This window comes from Hippocampus comes, unplaced genomic scaffold, assembly GCF_001891065.2.
Source record: "Hippocampus comes isolate QL1 unplaced genomic scaffold, H_comes_QL1_v1.1 scaffold6, whole genome shotgun sequence".
Taxonomy (NCBI): domain Eukaryota; kingdom Metazoa; phylum Chordata; class Actinopteri; order Syngnathiformes; family Syngnathidae; genus Hippocampus; species Hippocampus comes.
In genome coordinates this window covers 1053340-1067033 of record NW_017805833.1, presented here as the reverse complement: position 1 = coordinate 1067033, position 13694 = coordinate 1053340, and the positions used below count along the sequence as shown (strand labels likewise).

Sequence of the window (13694 nt, the reverse complement as noted above, 5' to 3'; positions counted from 1 at the left end):
CCCTGGATATTAGTCGATTTCTGAAATAAGCTTTTAATGAGTATTATTTAAAAATGCACCTGTATATATGAATAATATTGATGGAGAGGGAACTTTTTGTTAAAATGCAAGAATGGAAACTCAATAAATGTATCCCAACACAGACCGACACTTGCCATTTTCTTTCACCAGAATAAACATTCACTTTAACAATCAATTTTAGGCTTATCAGTCTATTTCTTGGCATTGTAGTGTCAATACAGCTCTTGTACTGTATTACATGCATATTCAGGTGTTACCAGTGAGTGTACGTATAGCATCTTTTTTTGTTGTTGTTAATTCTAAGTATAGATTGTATTATCTGTCACCGTGTGGTCGACATCTGCATGTTGTACTTCTTTTCTTGGAGCAAGTATGAGTTTCAAGTGGCCTCGCATACACACCCACACACATGCACACAACACACTTTTAAATGAGACCCTGTTTGAGGTTGAGGCTATGAAGCGGTGTCTGTCCACATCACTTCCAAACGCAGAGTGAAAAGTTTTCCCTCATGCTGAAACTCTCGTTAGATAGCAATTACATTGAATTGAGAGCAAATGAAACGCTTATGCCACCTTGTATTCCAATATCTTCAGTGGACAATTCAGCTTAGTGTGGATGGTCAGTACTGAGTAAACAAGTACCATCTCCTTACGATCAAGTAGTCACAGTTCTTCCATAATGGCCATTTCACATCTATGCGGAAAATGATCGCAGGATCAAAACGTCCCATTGATGATTGACCCTCCTTGTGTATCTCCGACTGGAATCATAATGTTCTTCCTCTTTAAATTGGGAAAGCATTCCTCACATTACTAACAACAGGCAAAGTAACAAACATACAAAATAGACAGGAGTCCTTTTTTCCAGTTAATTGTCCTCATTAAGGAAGCGGTGAGATGTCTAAAGAACAGGAATTTTTCATTTTCCACGGGGGAGGACTGCGGGCTGACCTTTACTAGAGCAGCGCGGTCTGTTCTGCACAAGCCAGTGACAGTTTAACTCCCTTAAGTCCTTTTATAGCATCCATTAAGAGCTCAGAAAGGCACACGGTGCTTTCATGCTGGCTCTCCGGTGATTAGCGGGGATTCATGTCCTGCTGTTCTGACTGACAGGCACTTGAACACCTTTCTGTCCTGTTGCTATGGACACAGGTAGCAGAGATAGAGCACATTTGTCACAATATAACCCGACTCATTTAACAGAGAATTAACAAAGGTGGTGTGTGTGTGTGTGTGTGTGTGTGTGTGTGTGTGTGTGTGTGTGTGTGTGTGTGTGTGTGTGTGTGTGTGTGTGTGTGTGTGTGTGTGTGTTGGGCATTAGCTCACCTAGCCTGTATTTCTCTTTCGCTTCTGCTCGCTCTTTGGCGTCAAAGTACCAAACTGTGATGGCATAGCTGAAAAACAAACAAGCATTGAATTATTAGAAAACCATCTCATGGATACTATGATAGAGTATGAGAAAAATTAACAAGACCTGAATGCAGAGAAGAGCAAGGCCAAAATTGCATCCCGCACTACATTTCGAGCAATAGTGTAAATGTAGCCGAAGTAGTGCAATGCAGGTAAATGACAGGAGTTGTGTTCATTCTAGGATGTTAGTGGAGTACAGGCTGATGTCTCGGTCACTGAGGGGTTAATTTCCACAGTGTCTCCTCACTCCTGTGGGGCTGCTTTGTTTATTCCTGTCTCTCATGTATGTGCCTCACCAGCACGAGCCCTGCAATTGAACCTTCCTCCCCACCGGCATGTCCCCCCCTTTCAGGAAACACATACTTCCTGCCTCTGACCCCACCTCGCCCCCTCCCCACCCCCAAGCTAGGAGAAGAGGATGGATGCTCTTCAGTGACGTCAATGAAAATTGTTCAAAATGTTTCAAGATGGTGGCACAGTGATCAACTGGTTAGCACATCTGCCTCATAGTGCAAAGGTGCAGGGCAGGGTTCGATTCCAGCTCTGGCTTTCTTGTGTGGAGTTTCCATGTTCTCCCCATGCCTGGGTGGGTTTTCTCTGGGTACTCCAGTTTCCTCCCACATTCCAAAAACATGCATGGCAGGTTCATGGAAGTCTCTAAATTGTCCCTAGATGTGATTGTGAGTGCAAATGGCTGTTTGCCTATGTGTACCCTGCGATTGTCTGGCAACCAGTTCAGGGTGTACCCCGCCTACTACCTCAAGCCAGCTGGGATAGGCTTCAGCATGCCCGGACCCTTGTGAGGATAAGCGGATTAGACAATGGATGGATGGATGGATGTTCCAAGTTGAAGCTCACCGAGTGGCATAGGCCGGTTTGACTTCGTGTGGGTTACGGCGGTCGGACCAGAAGATTAGCAGCCTGTCAAACAAGGGTTCGATGTTGGCGACCACATTTTTGCCTTCGGGGAAGATTTGCAGAACTCCTCCTTGTGTCTGTGATTAAAAAAAAAAAAAAAAAAAAAAAAAAATCTTTTTGGCTTCATTCAAACTACATGGAAGGAAAAATTGCAGTAACGAACCAGTACAGTGAACCCACACACATTCGCGGTCAGAATTTTGGAAAGTGCCAATTTTTGTTGGCGGTTTGTTAAACAAGCTAGTTCTCAAGTCATTTTTTGCTAGCTAGTTCTCAAATCATTTTTTTGCTAGCATGTTATTTAGGCTAATAGCTACCTAATACTTTTGAATAGCAATAATTTAGTTAGCTATTAGCCTGATTACAGTCATTCATGGGTCATGATAGTGTACATTCTAAATGCATGGTGGGCTGCGCTGGCACTTGAATAGCGCTTTTCTACCTTGGGTACTCAAAGTGCTTCACACTGTTACCTCATTCACTTACTGATGACGTAGCATCAGGAGCAATTGGGAGTTCAGTATCTTGCTCAAGGACACTTCGACACGGTCGCAATGGCCGAGGACTGAACACAAACCTCTGGGGTGGGAAACGACCACTAGAACACTGAGGGTTGATGCTTTGCTCATTTATCTTTATCTGTGTTGTCACAGACCGCAGTGACGACACCAAACGGAATATCTGGTGTGTGTGCGTGTGTATGCTACTCTGAACATCTGAACTCCTGTAGACATCCATCAACCCCTTTTTTAATAATCCGGTCCATTTCAAGTGCTTTAGTGCCATTTTGTGGCATTTATGACTATTACAAACCCATTTTGTGGTGACCTAATTTAGGCAGGGCTCAGTTCTTATGCATCATCAATAGTGGGGCCTCACTTCCTTATCATACCTTAACATCCCAGTTCTTGTTGAGATAGTAGATACATGTGATGCAGCGCCCGTCACCATTTGGGTTATCCACATGGCGGACATATCCGGCACCTTTACCTGGGTAACAAGCAACCATGGCCTATAACAGAAGAAACAGGATGGTTAGTTTTGTTTGTTCAGCACAGCTTTTTAGAGCGGCAGTAGGTATCAAAGATTTATAAGGTTGTGAAATCGTTTGACACAGACCTCGTACTGGCTATTTTTGCAATTATACTAATGTTGTAGCTAGTGAGGTTTCCACAGTGCCAAATGCACAGAAATATGTGGAAGGTCAGCAACTGGTCAACACTATGATCCTCACATTGAAATCCCCAATCGAAACAATGCTCTCACGCTGGCATTTCCCCCACTTGACACCCGTGTTCAAGCCAGCAAGGCAGTTCGGGAGGTCACTCTCACGGGTAAGCGCAGACCTGCGTGACTGCTCTAAGTCAGTGTGCATTCCAACACCAAAGTGCCTGTAATGGCCTTGAAACGTGCTGTGAAGTAAAAACTGCAAGAAGGGGTGCCATGAGTGCAGGCTACAGAAAAAATGTCTAAACAACTCCGCTGACTAGACGGGTAACAACAACAGCGGACTGGTGTACTGGCTGGCAGCGGGGAGAGATGCTGAATAATGATAACCAGCAGCAGCGGTAGCAAACTATGCTTGTCTGGATTTCTGGGGTGGAAAAGTAATTTTGAGATCAGCCACAATTCAGCTGCAGCTGTGCGTCATTCATGACTAACAGGTTACGGGGCTGTTGCAATATTGATTCGACATGGCTTGCTTGACATCAGTGTCGATGTTCTGCTACAACAAGAGTTGCCACCCTGAGGAAATCAAAACAAAGATTTGTAGCATAACCGCCACCTGTCAGTGGCTTTTTGTGAGGTGAGACCTAAGGGCATCCAACTCATATTTGTCATTCGCAGCCAAGTGACTTTGAATTTGCGCTGCGAGTTAACAGCCCCTCGCGACCCTTGTGAGGTAAGCGGATCAGAAAATGGATGGATAGATAGTTAACAGTCTATGGCCTTCAGAATTTTTTTTAATTCATCCATCTTATTCTGATGAGGGTTTAGCTGGAGGCTATCCCAGCTGACTTCGGGGTACATATAAACCACCACTGGCACTCACCGGCCGATGTACAACAATTGACATTCGAACCCGGGACCTCTGGACTGCGAGGTAAAGCCTTAAAAACATCCATTAATTCTCATGAGGCCATTGGCCTACCTCCGGCCAAATTACAAATGCTGCTGTTTTGTTTCCATACATGTTAACATTATGAACTTCAACACAAAAGTAGAAATGATACCTCATAACATAGCGCTTTTTTTTTTTTTTAAAGAGTACAGTGGGCGGCCTGGTGGTCCAGTGGTTAGCGCGTTGACCTCACAGTGCAGAGGTCGTGGGTTCGACCCCATATCCGGCCTTCCTGTGTGGAGTTCACATGTTCTCCCCGTGCCTGTGTCGGTTTTCTCCAGGTACTTCGGCTGCCTCCCACATTCCAAAAACATGCATGGCAAGCTGATTGAACACTCTAAAATTGTCCCTAGGTGTGAGTGTGAGCATGGATGGCTGTTCGTCTCTGTGTGCCCTGCGATTGGCTGGCAACCGGTTCAGGGTGTTCCCCACCTACTGCCCGAAGACAGCTGGATAGGCTCCAGCACCCCTCCGCGACCCTTGTGAGGATAAAGGGGATCGGAAAATGGATGGATAAAGAGTACAGTTCATGTGAAAAGATGACGCACAGAGCAATCTTGATAACTGCACTGTTATCAAGTACAATTAACATAATACACCAGCAGACAGTGCATCTCTTGCCTGCAGCGTAAACATGTTACATGAAAAAAATGTTATGTAAAAAAAATAAATAAATAAACCTAATATATTAATAATGCAGAGATGTTATGAGCTCAGAGGTGGGTAAAGTACTCAGAGTATGGAGTTAAATAGAAGTAGAAACAGTTGTGTAAGATTCGTCTCACGTCGAAGTAGTGATTCAACTCCTTCACTGAGGTAGAAAAAGTACTCTGAAGTGTACATCAGCAGTAAGTTTGAATTCCGTTTACTGTCAATCATATACGATATCAATTTTGATAACATAGCAAAACCGAAAACAAAAATCCCTCTTATTAATTTACCTATTGCTCGTAGTTCGAAAGACGACCAATTACATGGAATGTCACATTTTGCTTGACTTGTGCTCTCAAAATTACAAACATCCAACAATTCTCTGAGCATGTATGGGGAAATATCTTTCAACTCCGAATCTGGCCAGACAAAATCACTTATCTTGACAAAGTAAGTCGAAGTAGAAAGTACAGATATCCGTTTTCAAATGTACGGTGTAAAAATAAATCGTCATCACATTTTAAAAAATGAATACTCAAAGTACAGATGCCTGAAAAACTACTGATGCAAATACAGCAATGATGTATTTGTACTTTCTTACTTCCCACCGCTCAAGATGGTATTTGAGCTAAATCAACCAATTTACTCCAGTCAACATCAGTGATGCAGTTTCACACATGCACTCAAGTGACCCAACGCACACAAACATGCATACAGAAACAAACGTCATGCGGCAGGACACAGCATGCCGCAATCTGATCTAAGGGTCCTCGGTTCACGTCACATCTCTGCTGAGATCAGTGCCCACAGTAAATTGAGGTCTAATTGGCCCCATGCAACGCGTGCTTCAACGAACACCGCCATTGATGACCGACGTGTGCCAACCACATGCCCTGATCCGGTGATGGTTCGTCAGGCAGAAAATTCTGTTCTGCACAAGAACAAAAGTAAACTGAAAGGGCGCGTGCATTTTGTGATTAGCAGCCGGGGGCTCTAGAAGTTACCAGCATATTTTACAGTTTATCGTTCATAGCACTGATATATTGTGTCCCGTATTTTATAGTAATGATTTTCTTTGACTTGTTTCAGTTGCAGAAAAGTCCAAATTTAAGTCACCGTCAGTATGGTACAAAGTCGTGCCACGAGATGCGAGGCAGCATTGAGGTCTAATGGAAAGAGGTACAGCATGTAAATAAAAGCAAGAGGCAGAGAAGGTCCCTAACTAATCTCCAGTAATAACCCTTGTTCCCAATGTTTATCATTGCATGATCTGTCCCCAGAGGGACTGGTATTAGACAAAATTTATTTTGACAAATATGAGAAAAATTAACAATATCCATCCATTTTACTTTCATTAAGATCACGAGTATGTTGGAGCCTGCGCCAGCCGATTTCAGCTTGAGACACGCTGGATTGGTCGCGAGTCACATTCACACAAACAACCATTCAAATTCACACTAATGGACAATTCAAAGCTTTCTCTAAACGTAAGACACATACTTTTGGAACGTGGGAGAAAACTGAAGTACTGGAGAAAACCCAAGCAAGCATGGCGAGAAAATGTAAACTACAAACAGAAAGCAAGGCCTGATTCAAATCCTGAAACTCAAAACTGTAAGGCAGGTGTTAACTACTTGTCCTTCATGCCAAAACTAGCAACATATTTGTGATTTTCAAATATTTTTGATGAGAAGGGAGAATATTTTTTTTCCTCAACGTTCTGAATTTGTTGAGAAGGAAACAACAGTTTTTCTGCATGTTTAAGCAAGACAACACAATTGTTGCACTTTCTTTAAGGCACAATTAATCAACTATCAAGGTCGTCATCACCGAACAAAGTCTAATATCGTGGAACTTGATAAGGAATACCAGTGCTGCTTTAATTTCTTTATGGCTCAATACTTAATGTGTCCCTCATTAATCAGTTAAGAGTTAGGGGGAGTTGTCATGAATGTTCAGTAATGGGTCAAAAGTCACATTCAAAGACATTTGTCATTTTCATGTGGGGAATGATGCTAAGAGATTGTCACTGCCATGTTATCAAATTTCTACACTGGATTAATTAAATGGAGAAAGGGCAGAGGATATTACATGAATTAACATCAGACATGATTAATACTTATCACTATTTTTTTATGCGCAAGTCTGTTGGATAATTCAATGAATAAAAGCCTACTATGTGTACAGCTCTCTTCATGCGAGTGCATGTCATGGTTCATTTTTTTTTTTTTTTGCAAAATTTCTGCTTAAATTAATGAGAAAGAAATTACTTGCTGTTTTGAGCATGTATCACTTGTGCTACAGCAAAATGACTTCACTTTTTTTTTTTTAATAAAACCTCCTTAGTCAATTGTCCAAGACCCAGAAAATGTAGGTACTTGGAATAAAATAACTCATTCCTGAATGGTTAATGTCCGTTTTTGTCAGACCTCTTCAATTAAAAGTGAAAGTTTTTACTTCAAACCAAAGACAGTTTTATTTGAAATCCACTGTGGTGATGTAGGCAGCAAAATTGAATGTTGGTCAGCATGTATGAATCTCTGTTGAAGGATAGCATCTACTTACCAAACAGAAAGTTAAACCAACGTCCATTCATTTAAAAGACATCTAAGTGAAAAAAATAACAAACATACTGCTCTGTATGCGACATTTCCTTTTTAAATAAATTGCAATGTGTGTGTGAGCGTGTGTGCGTGTGTGTGTTGAGATCCAGCCGGTGAAGAACAAACAAGACCCTGTGACAACACACCTATATTACATAACGGGCCAAAGATATTTAAGACGAAAAGTTGTTGATCAATGTGTAGATGTGGAAATGGCTCCCTGTCTCGCTCCGTTTACTAAATATTCAGTTACACAATTGGAAGAAGCATGCACCGTCAAAAATGTCTTGTCCTTTTCACCTCCAATCATATATTTTTTTAAAATCTCCACTATCTGAAAGGACGGAGCTTCACATCAAAATAAAACGTCGGTCTACATCTGGAGCTGCAAGTTGTGTAACAGCTGTACGTGTTGATACTACCAGCTTCGGCCGGCATTACTAAGCACCGGAAGGGCATCTGAGGACAGGCTTGCTGCAGCAGACGCTCTCAGAATGGCACAGATTATGCTGCATGGCTCCCATATCATGAGAAAACCCGACATACTGCAAAACTGCATACACCAGATGCTGACCAAAATCCGACATACTGAACAACCTCACTCCCTCTGACCAATGAGAGGTGTGGCATAGCAACGCAATGTGCTGCTGCTACTGTTTTTGCCTATGTTTCAGACAACATAGAGCTCTGCTCTGTATGGGCCTGTTACCAAGGAAACCTCAGGCAAAACCTCCAACTCCCAAAAAAGTGAGCTGCTCTGATTACATAGCAGTGAAAGAGCCAGAAACAAGTCAGTAGAAATTGGATGGGATGACGAAACATTTACAATTGGTGTTAAAAATGGAATTTAACCATTGTCAAGGAACGCAATGTGACCTTCTGTTCAGTTACACCCCTCCCCGATCCTCCTCTTTTCTTCTTCTATATCTATTGCTGCAATGTCTTACGCAGTCTTTCACAAGAACACTATGGAAACTGGCAACCCACCAAAGTTATTAAGAGACTATATACCTCATGTATAAAGCCACCCGTTTTGTATCGCTATCCTTCTGTCCGAGTGCCCCTGTCAGCGCTGCGGTACTGGGGAAGCAAAGTTCGCCGAAGAGAAGGCGGCGCTGTTTAAACACGGCCTCGGTCTTATGTAAATGGCAACGGATTGGGCAAGGGTTTGAGGCTATGACTGGTCCGACACAGAAGGGGTGAACTAAGTTGTTAGACGGTAAGAATTGTATGAAACACAGAGATCAATATGCAAGTGACAATTGGTGGAGTCCAATCAATTCTCAAATGACGGCGATGATGCTTTTCCCCAAAACCTAGAAAGAGCGAATCAAAGGCCTCTAAAATCCTCCAAAACAAAGAAATTCATGAAAAAAATAATAGATAACTAAAGTACATGTCCAAGTCTATGGCACGCATTGCCTTTCTCACAAATGCTCCATTTGCATTATTTCAGTCAACTTTTTAGGGCAAGAGACACCGTTTGAAAAGTCACAGTAATTTTGACACATCGAGCTCAACAATCCATTGAAATTTCAGCTTGTACGATCTTATTAAGGAATATTTTTACCTGAAACTTGTCACCCAATTGGAAAAGGGGTTCCCAGGGTAACAGATAAAGCAAAAAGGTCAAGTAGATATAAGAGAGAAATAATCAAGTTCTACTGTTTTACTCCAATTTGAAGGAATTACATTTTAACTGGATTTTCTTTAGGCGATATCACACAAAAACATTACCCAAAAAGGCTTTCCCATTGCCCCCCCCCCCCACCACACAACACGACACAAAAACTATTTCGCTGGAACCCATCATTCAATTTTCACAACTCTTGGTGCGTTGTTCTCAGGTTCCAGTGACCATTTCAACCAGATTCCGCATTTTGACGGACTGTCATTTGCTTTTGGAAGCTTTTTTTTTTTTTTTTTTCTCAACAATAGTTACCTAAACGTTGACAATAACTCCTACAGGGACAGAAATTGACTCCTACTGACAGTACAGTATCACGTTGACGTACTTAAACCCGCCTCAAACGTCATTTGTATTCTTTGGTATTTGACTCAGCATGACTCAGATTTTCTCTTGGTTTTGCTGTTCGGTACTTTCTACTGTCTTTCTTACCGATTTGTTGCTTTACTGTTGTATATGTTAGTTGCTCCACGTACAGCGCTTTGTATGCAGCGATGGCTGTTTGAAAGTGCCCCATAAATACAGTTGAGTTGAGTTCAACCTAAGAAGGGGTAGCGTTGCCTTCAAAGCCACAGATGGCTGGACTGATTTCCAGGCGATACAGCATCACATGCATTTTTCTTCCTCTGGGTGCCAGTATGATGAGGGCACTGGTTGAGGCAGGCCTAAATGTAGGCAAAAAGCCACGGTGGGAAGGAACTAATCTGCCCACCGTGGCAATCTGCACTTCAGCCACGTTTATGGAGAAGTAAATATGCGACCGACATGACATGACCATGATCAAACTCCAAATGTAAAAAAAAAAACAAAAACCTTCTCACCTTAGTCCGTCCATTGATGACACAGTCCCCCAGCTGTCCATTGGCTGCACTATACATGATGGCCTCGTCGATAAAAGACATCAGACTTCCGATGTTCTTACACCCTGGCTCGTGTCCTTCCACCCAGGCAATCTGGTCACCTCGGATACTCCGAGAAGGAATGCCCCTCTGGCTCACTAGCTGCCCTCCTCGGAATTTTCCGTTCTGATTTAGGGCTTCAACCTCCTCCAAAACCCGTTCGCCTAACACAGGGCCAAGAAAGTTGTCCTTAATGCAGATGCCGTAGTACTTCATGCAGGGCACGATGTACTGAAGAGCTACACGTTCAGCTGAGCAGACAGACACGTCTGATGGCGGAGGTGTCGGGATTCCATTAGCCTCCATGGGGGGGGTCTGACTGCAGTCATATGGAAGGACAAGGGTGGCCGGCTGATATATGTTGTGCTGGATCATTTGGGGTGAGGGGACTGTTGGGATGAAGGAAGTCTGGGGAGTGACACTCTGACTAGTCATCAGCTGGTCACTAAAGCAACTCTGACTGCAATCAGCTGTCAGTCGAGCACCCGAAAAATTGTGAGCCATACTTCCATCAGCCAATCTCCTTCGCTTCAAGTCAGATTCCACCAAGGTAAAAACTGTGTCTACAGGGTCCTCCACGCCTGCTGACCCAGTGAGAGTTTCAGAACCAAAGTCCCGGTTCTCCCCACCTCTCCTCTTCTGTTGTTGCTGTCGAGCTCTTATGTCATTATTGATCCTCCTTATCACAGCAGGGTCCGCATTCTCTAACAGACAGGCTGTGCTGGTGACGGGGCACACAGGGGCCCCTGATGTCCCTTTCATTTGTGCAGGGTTTGGTGTGTGGGCAAAAGCGCTCGCTGGGGTTCCTTCCACAGACAGAGACGCTACACCAACGCTGGAGAGTGGCAAGCCAGTTCTGCATTGTTTGGTCGGGGTTGTGAGTCCGCGGGGGTCGCTTTGGGAAGCGAGACCCGCCAGAAACTCGTCAGCAGTCGGACCCCCGACCAGCACCCCACACAGGCCGTTGATCCCCATGTCTGTCGGGTGCGTGTACACTATCTCGGATGGTGTAGCGGTGAGCTGCTGGGTGCTGATCCTCCTTTGCGGAGACGCTGAAACGGCTACCGATTTGCAGGAGGCAGAGCTTGGCTTCAAGAGGTCTGCGCCTCCCAAATTCTCCATTTTATCACGTCATGCGACGCTGGATGTGCACGTAGCCCATGTCCGCCCTTCATCTTTTAGCTGAGTGGCTGGGTCGTCTGACGGAGAGGAGCTCTGATGCAACCACTTTCATGTCCTAGCCTTGTTTTTCCTGCTTTCGTGACAACCATCAACTATTACCCTGAACAGAACCAAGTTGTAGAGCGGCTTGCATTATTCTCAGAAACATTTTGAGGACGTGTTGTGTATCTGTGAAGAGTAAAATGATACACTTTAGGCCTATTAATAGCATGGCACAGGTCATTTTTCATAGAGCAGGCAATAAATGTTGAGTTAAAGTTACTGTTTTATTATCTATCCATCTATCTTGACATATAGTGCACATTATTGTCACCACACAACCAAATTGTCATAGAAGAAGCTTATTTTAAACAATCTTTGCCACTGAATTGGTTAATCGGGTATTTCTATTGACTCTCGCATGAGGTGATAAAAACCGGCACTAATATGCCATTATACATTTAGCCTTAAAAAGAAACTCCTTTAGATATGTACACTCCAAACTGTTAAAGTCTTCGCCAACCGGCTAAATAACTTTTGGTCATCTGGTTATTCCTGAAATTCGCGTTGTATGTATATATCGATAGCTTCTGTCCATTAAAACACCGACATATGAGAGTTGAAAATAAAACACAGTGAGACGAAATAATCCTGATGCGCTGTCACTTACTTCAGCCCACAGCAACGCAAATTCACTCCCGAGCGTACGTGACGGTCTGCGTGTACGCATGTTATTTCCGGAATTATCTACTCCAGTCCACGCAGCGTTCTTTCCTTCCCACGTACGTTGAAAACACGCTCACGCACGCGAGGATGATAAAAAGAAACGAGTCGGGTCGTCACGGGAAGACCGAGGGAGATGGTGGAAATGGTCCTTTCGACGGTCCTCGTGTTTCTCTGTGAGTGGACCCGATGTGGTCCTCTCATCTTCCCTCCCCCAACTCCCACGTTCACTCCCTCTCTTCGCCACGCTCGTGGGCCATGTGACCACCAGTCAGTCGCTCGCTACTGTGGCGAACCCGACCGCCCACCACAGAAGAAAGGAACTCGTTTGTTACCAATGGATTTACCTGACTTAATACGACTGCTGTCATGTCACAATTATAGAAATCATTAATGCTATACAAAAACCTCAACGCCATATACATCCAAATCCGTTCAGAATCAATATTTATTCCTATTTATCCAACAACGTGACAAAAACATTTCGACAAAATGCATCGTACGTATCAACATGTTGATTATTAATGAAAGATTCATTAACTTTACACATGTACCTTGATTGGTAGTAATTAATTCGTTTTGGTTGGAAAAAAAAACCCATAAAATAAACTTCGATATTGATATATTTCACGTTTATGCCAACATTTTCAACATTCGGTTACATCCATGATGGGTCCAACGAGACGTAACCTGTGTAATTTACTGTTGGACAATAGATGCACATTGTATAAGGAGGACACGAAGAAAAATAATGCCATCATGGCTACACAGCAAATCGTTTGCAAGGGGTCGACCATAAACAGCAAACAAGCTCACACTGGCAAATTCCACAGTTTTTCTCAAATGTGTACTCACACAAGTTTTGTCGAGTCGAGGCCCTGTGCGCACAACAACAGACGGGCACGTTTGCTTGTGCAGCGAACATTTCACCGAAACAGTGGCGGTTCTGGGGGGGGCCAACGGGGGCCAGTGCCCCTGTAGCACTGACTCTGGCCCCCCCTGTGGCCCCCCCTCCGAACGTAGATTACGCAGTGGCGCAGAGTTGCAGACACGAAAGGTGGAACCAAAGTGCGTGGCTTAACATTCTAGTCGGACCCTTTAGTGTGCTGCACCACTTAAAATTGAGCGGGAAAATGAGAAGCAGTCGCAGAGCAGATTACCACGACACGAGTGCTATTTTGACACGACACGATTTATATTTTCAATGTAAAATCACAAAACGAAACAAGCCCCCAACAGTAGCATTTTTAAGTCTAATTCCTCTTCACTTAAACATTTAACGTTAAAAATGAAAAGAAAAACTGACATTACATCATATTTCTATATGAAAAAGAAACACATTTATCCAGACACAGAGAGAGAGTCAGATGATGATAGTGGTGAGAGATTTGAAGAGGAGCAAGTTGAAAGCACCAGAGAGGGAGAGTCAGAGGACACGGGATTCATTTATTTTCAGAGCGAGGACTCAGAGCAGGAAAGGGATACAAATGAAGATCC

The 13694-nt window shown here is 43.5% G+C and overlaps 1 protein-coding gene across 1 annotated transcript; it reads right to left on the bottom strand.

The window, feature by feature from the left end:
* Nucleotides 1-302: 302 nt before the first annotated feature.
* egln2 (egl-9 family hypoxia-inducible factor 2) lies at nt 303-12437 on the bottom strand. The gene is made up of 6 exons (XM_019887596.1): nt 12145-12437; nt 10236-11663; nt 3244-3363; nt 2292-2428; nt 1350-1417; nt 303-1163 (listed from the first exon to the last, which is right to left on the bottom strand). The coding sequence occupies exons 2-6, from the start codon at nt 11433-11435 to the stop codon at nt 1111-1113; spliced, it is 1578 nt and encodes a 525-aa protein (XP_019743155.1). The 5' UTR covers nt 11436-11663; nt 12145-12437; the 3' UTR covers nt 303-1110.
* Between the last annotated feature and the right edge of the window lie 1257 nt (nt 12438-13694).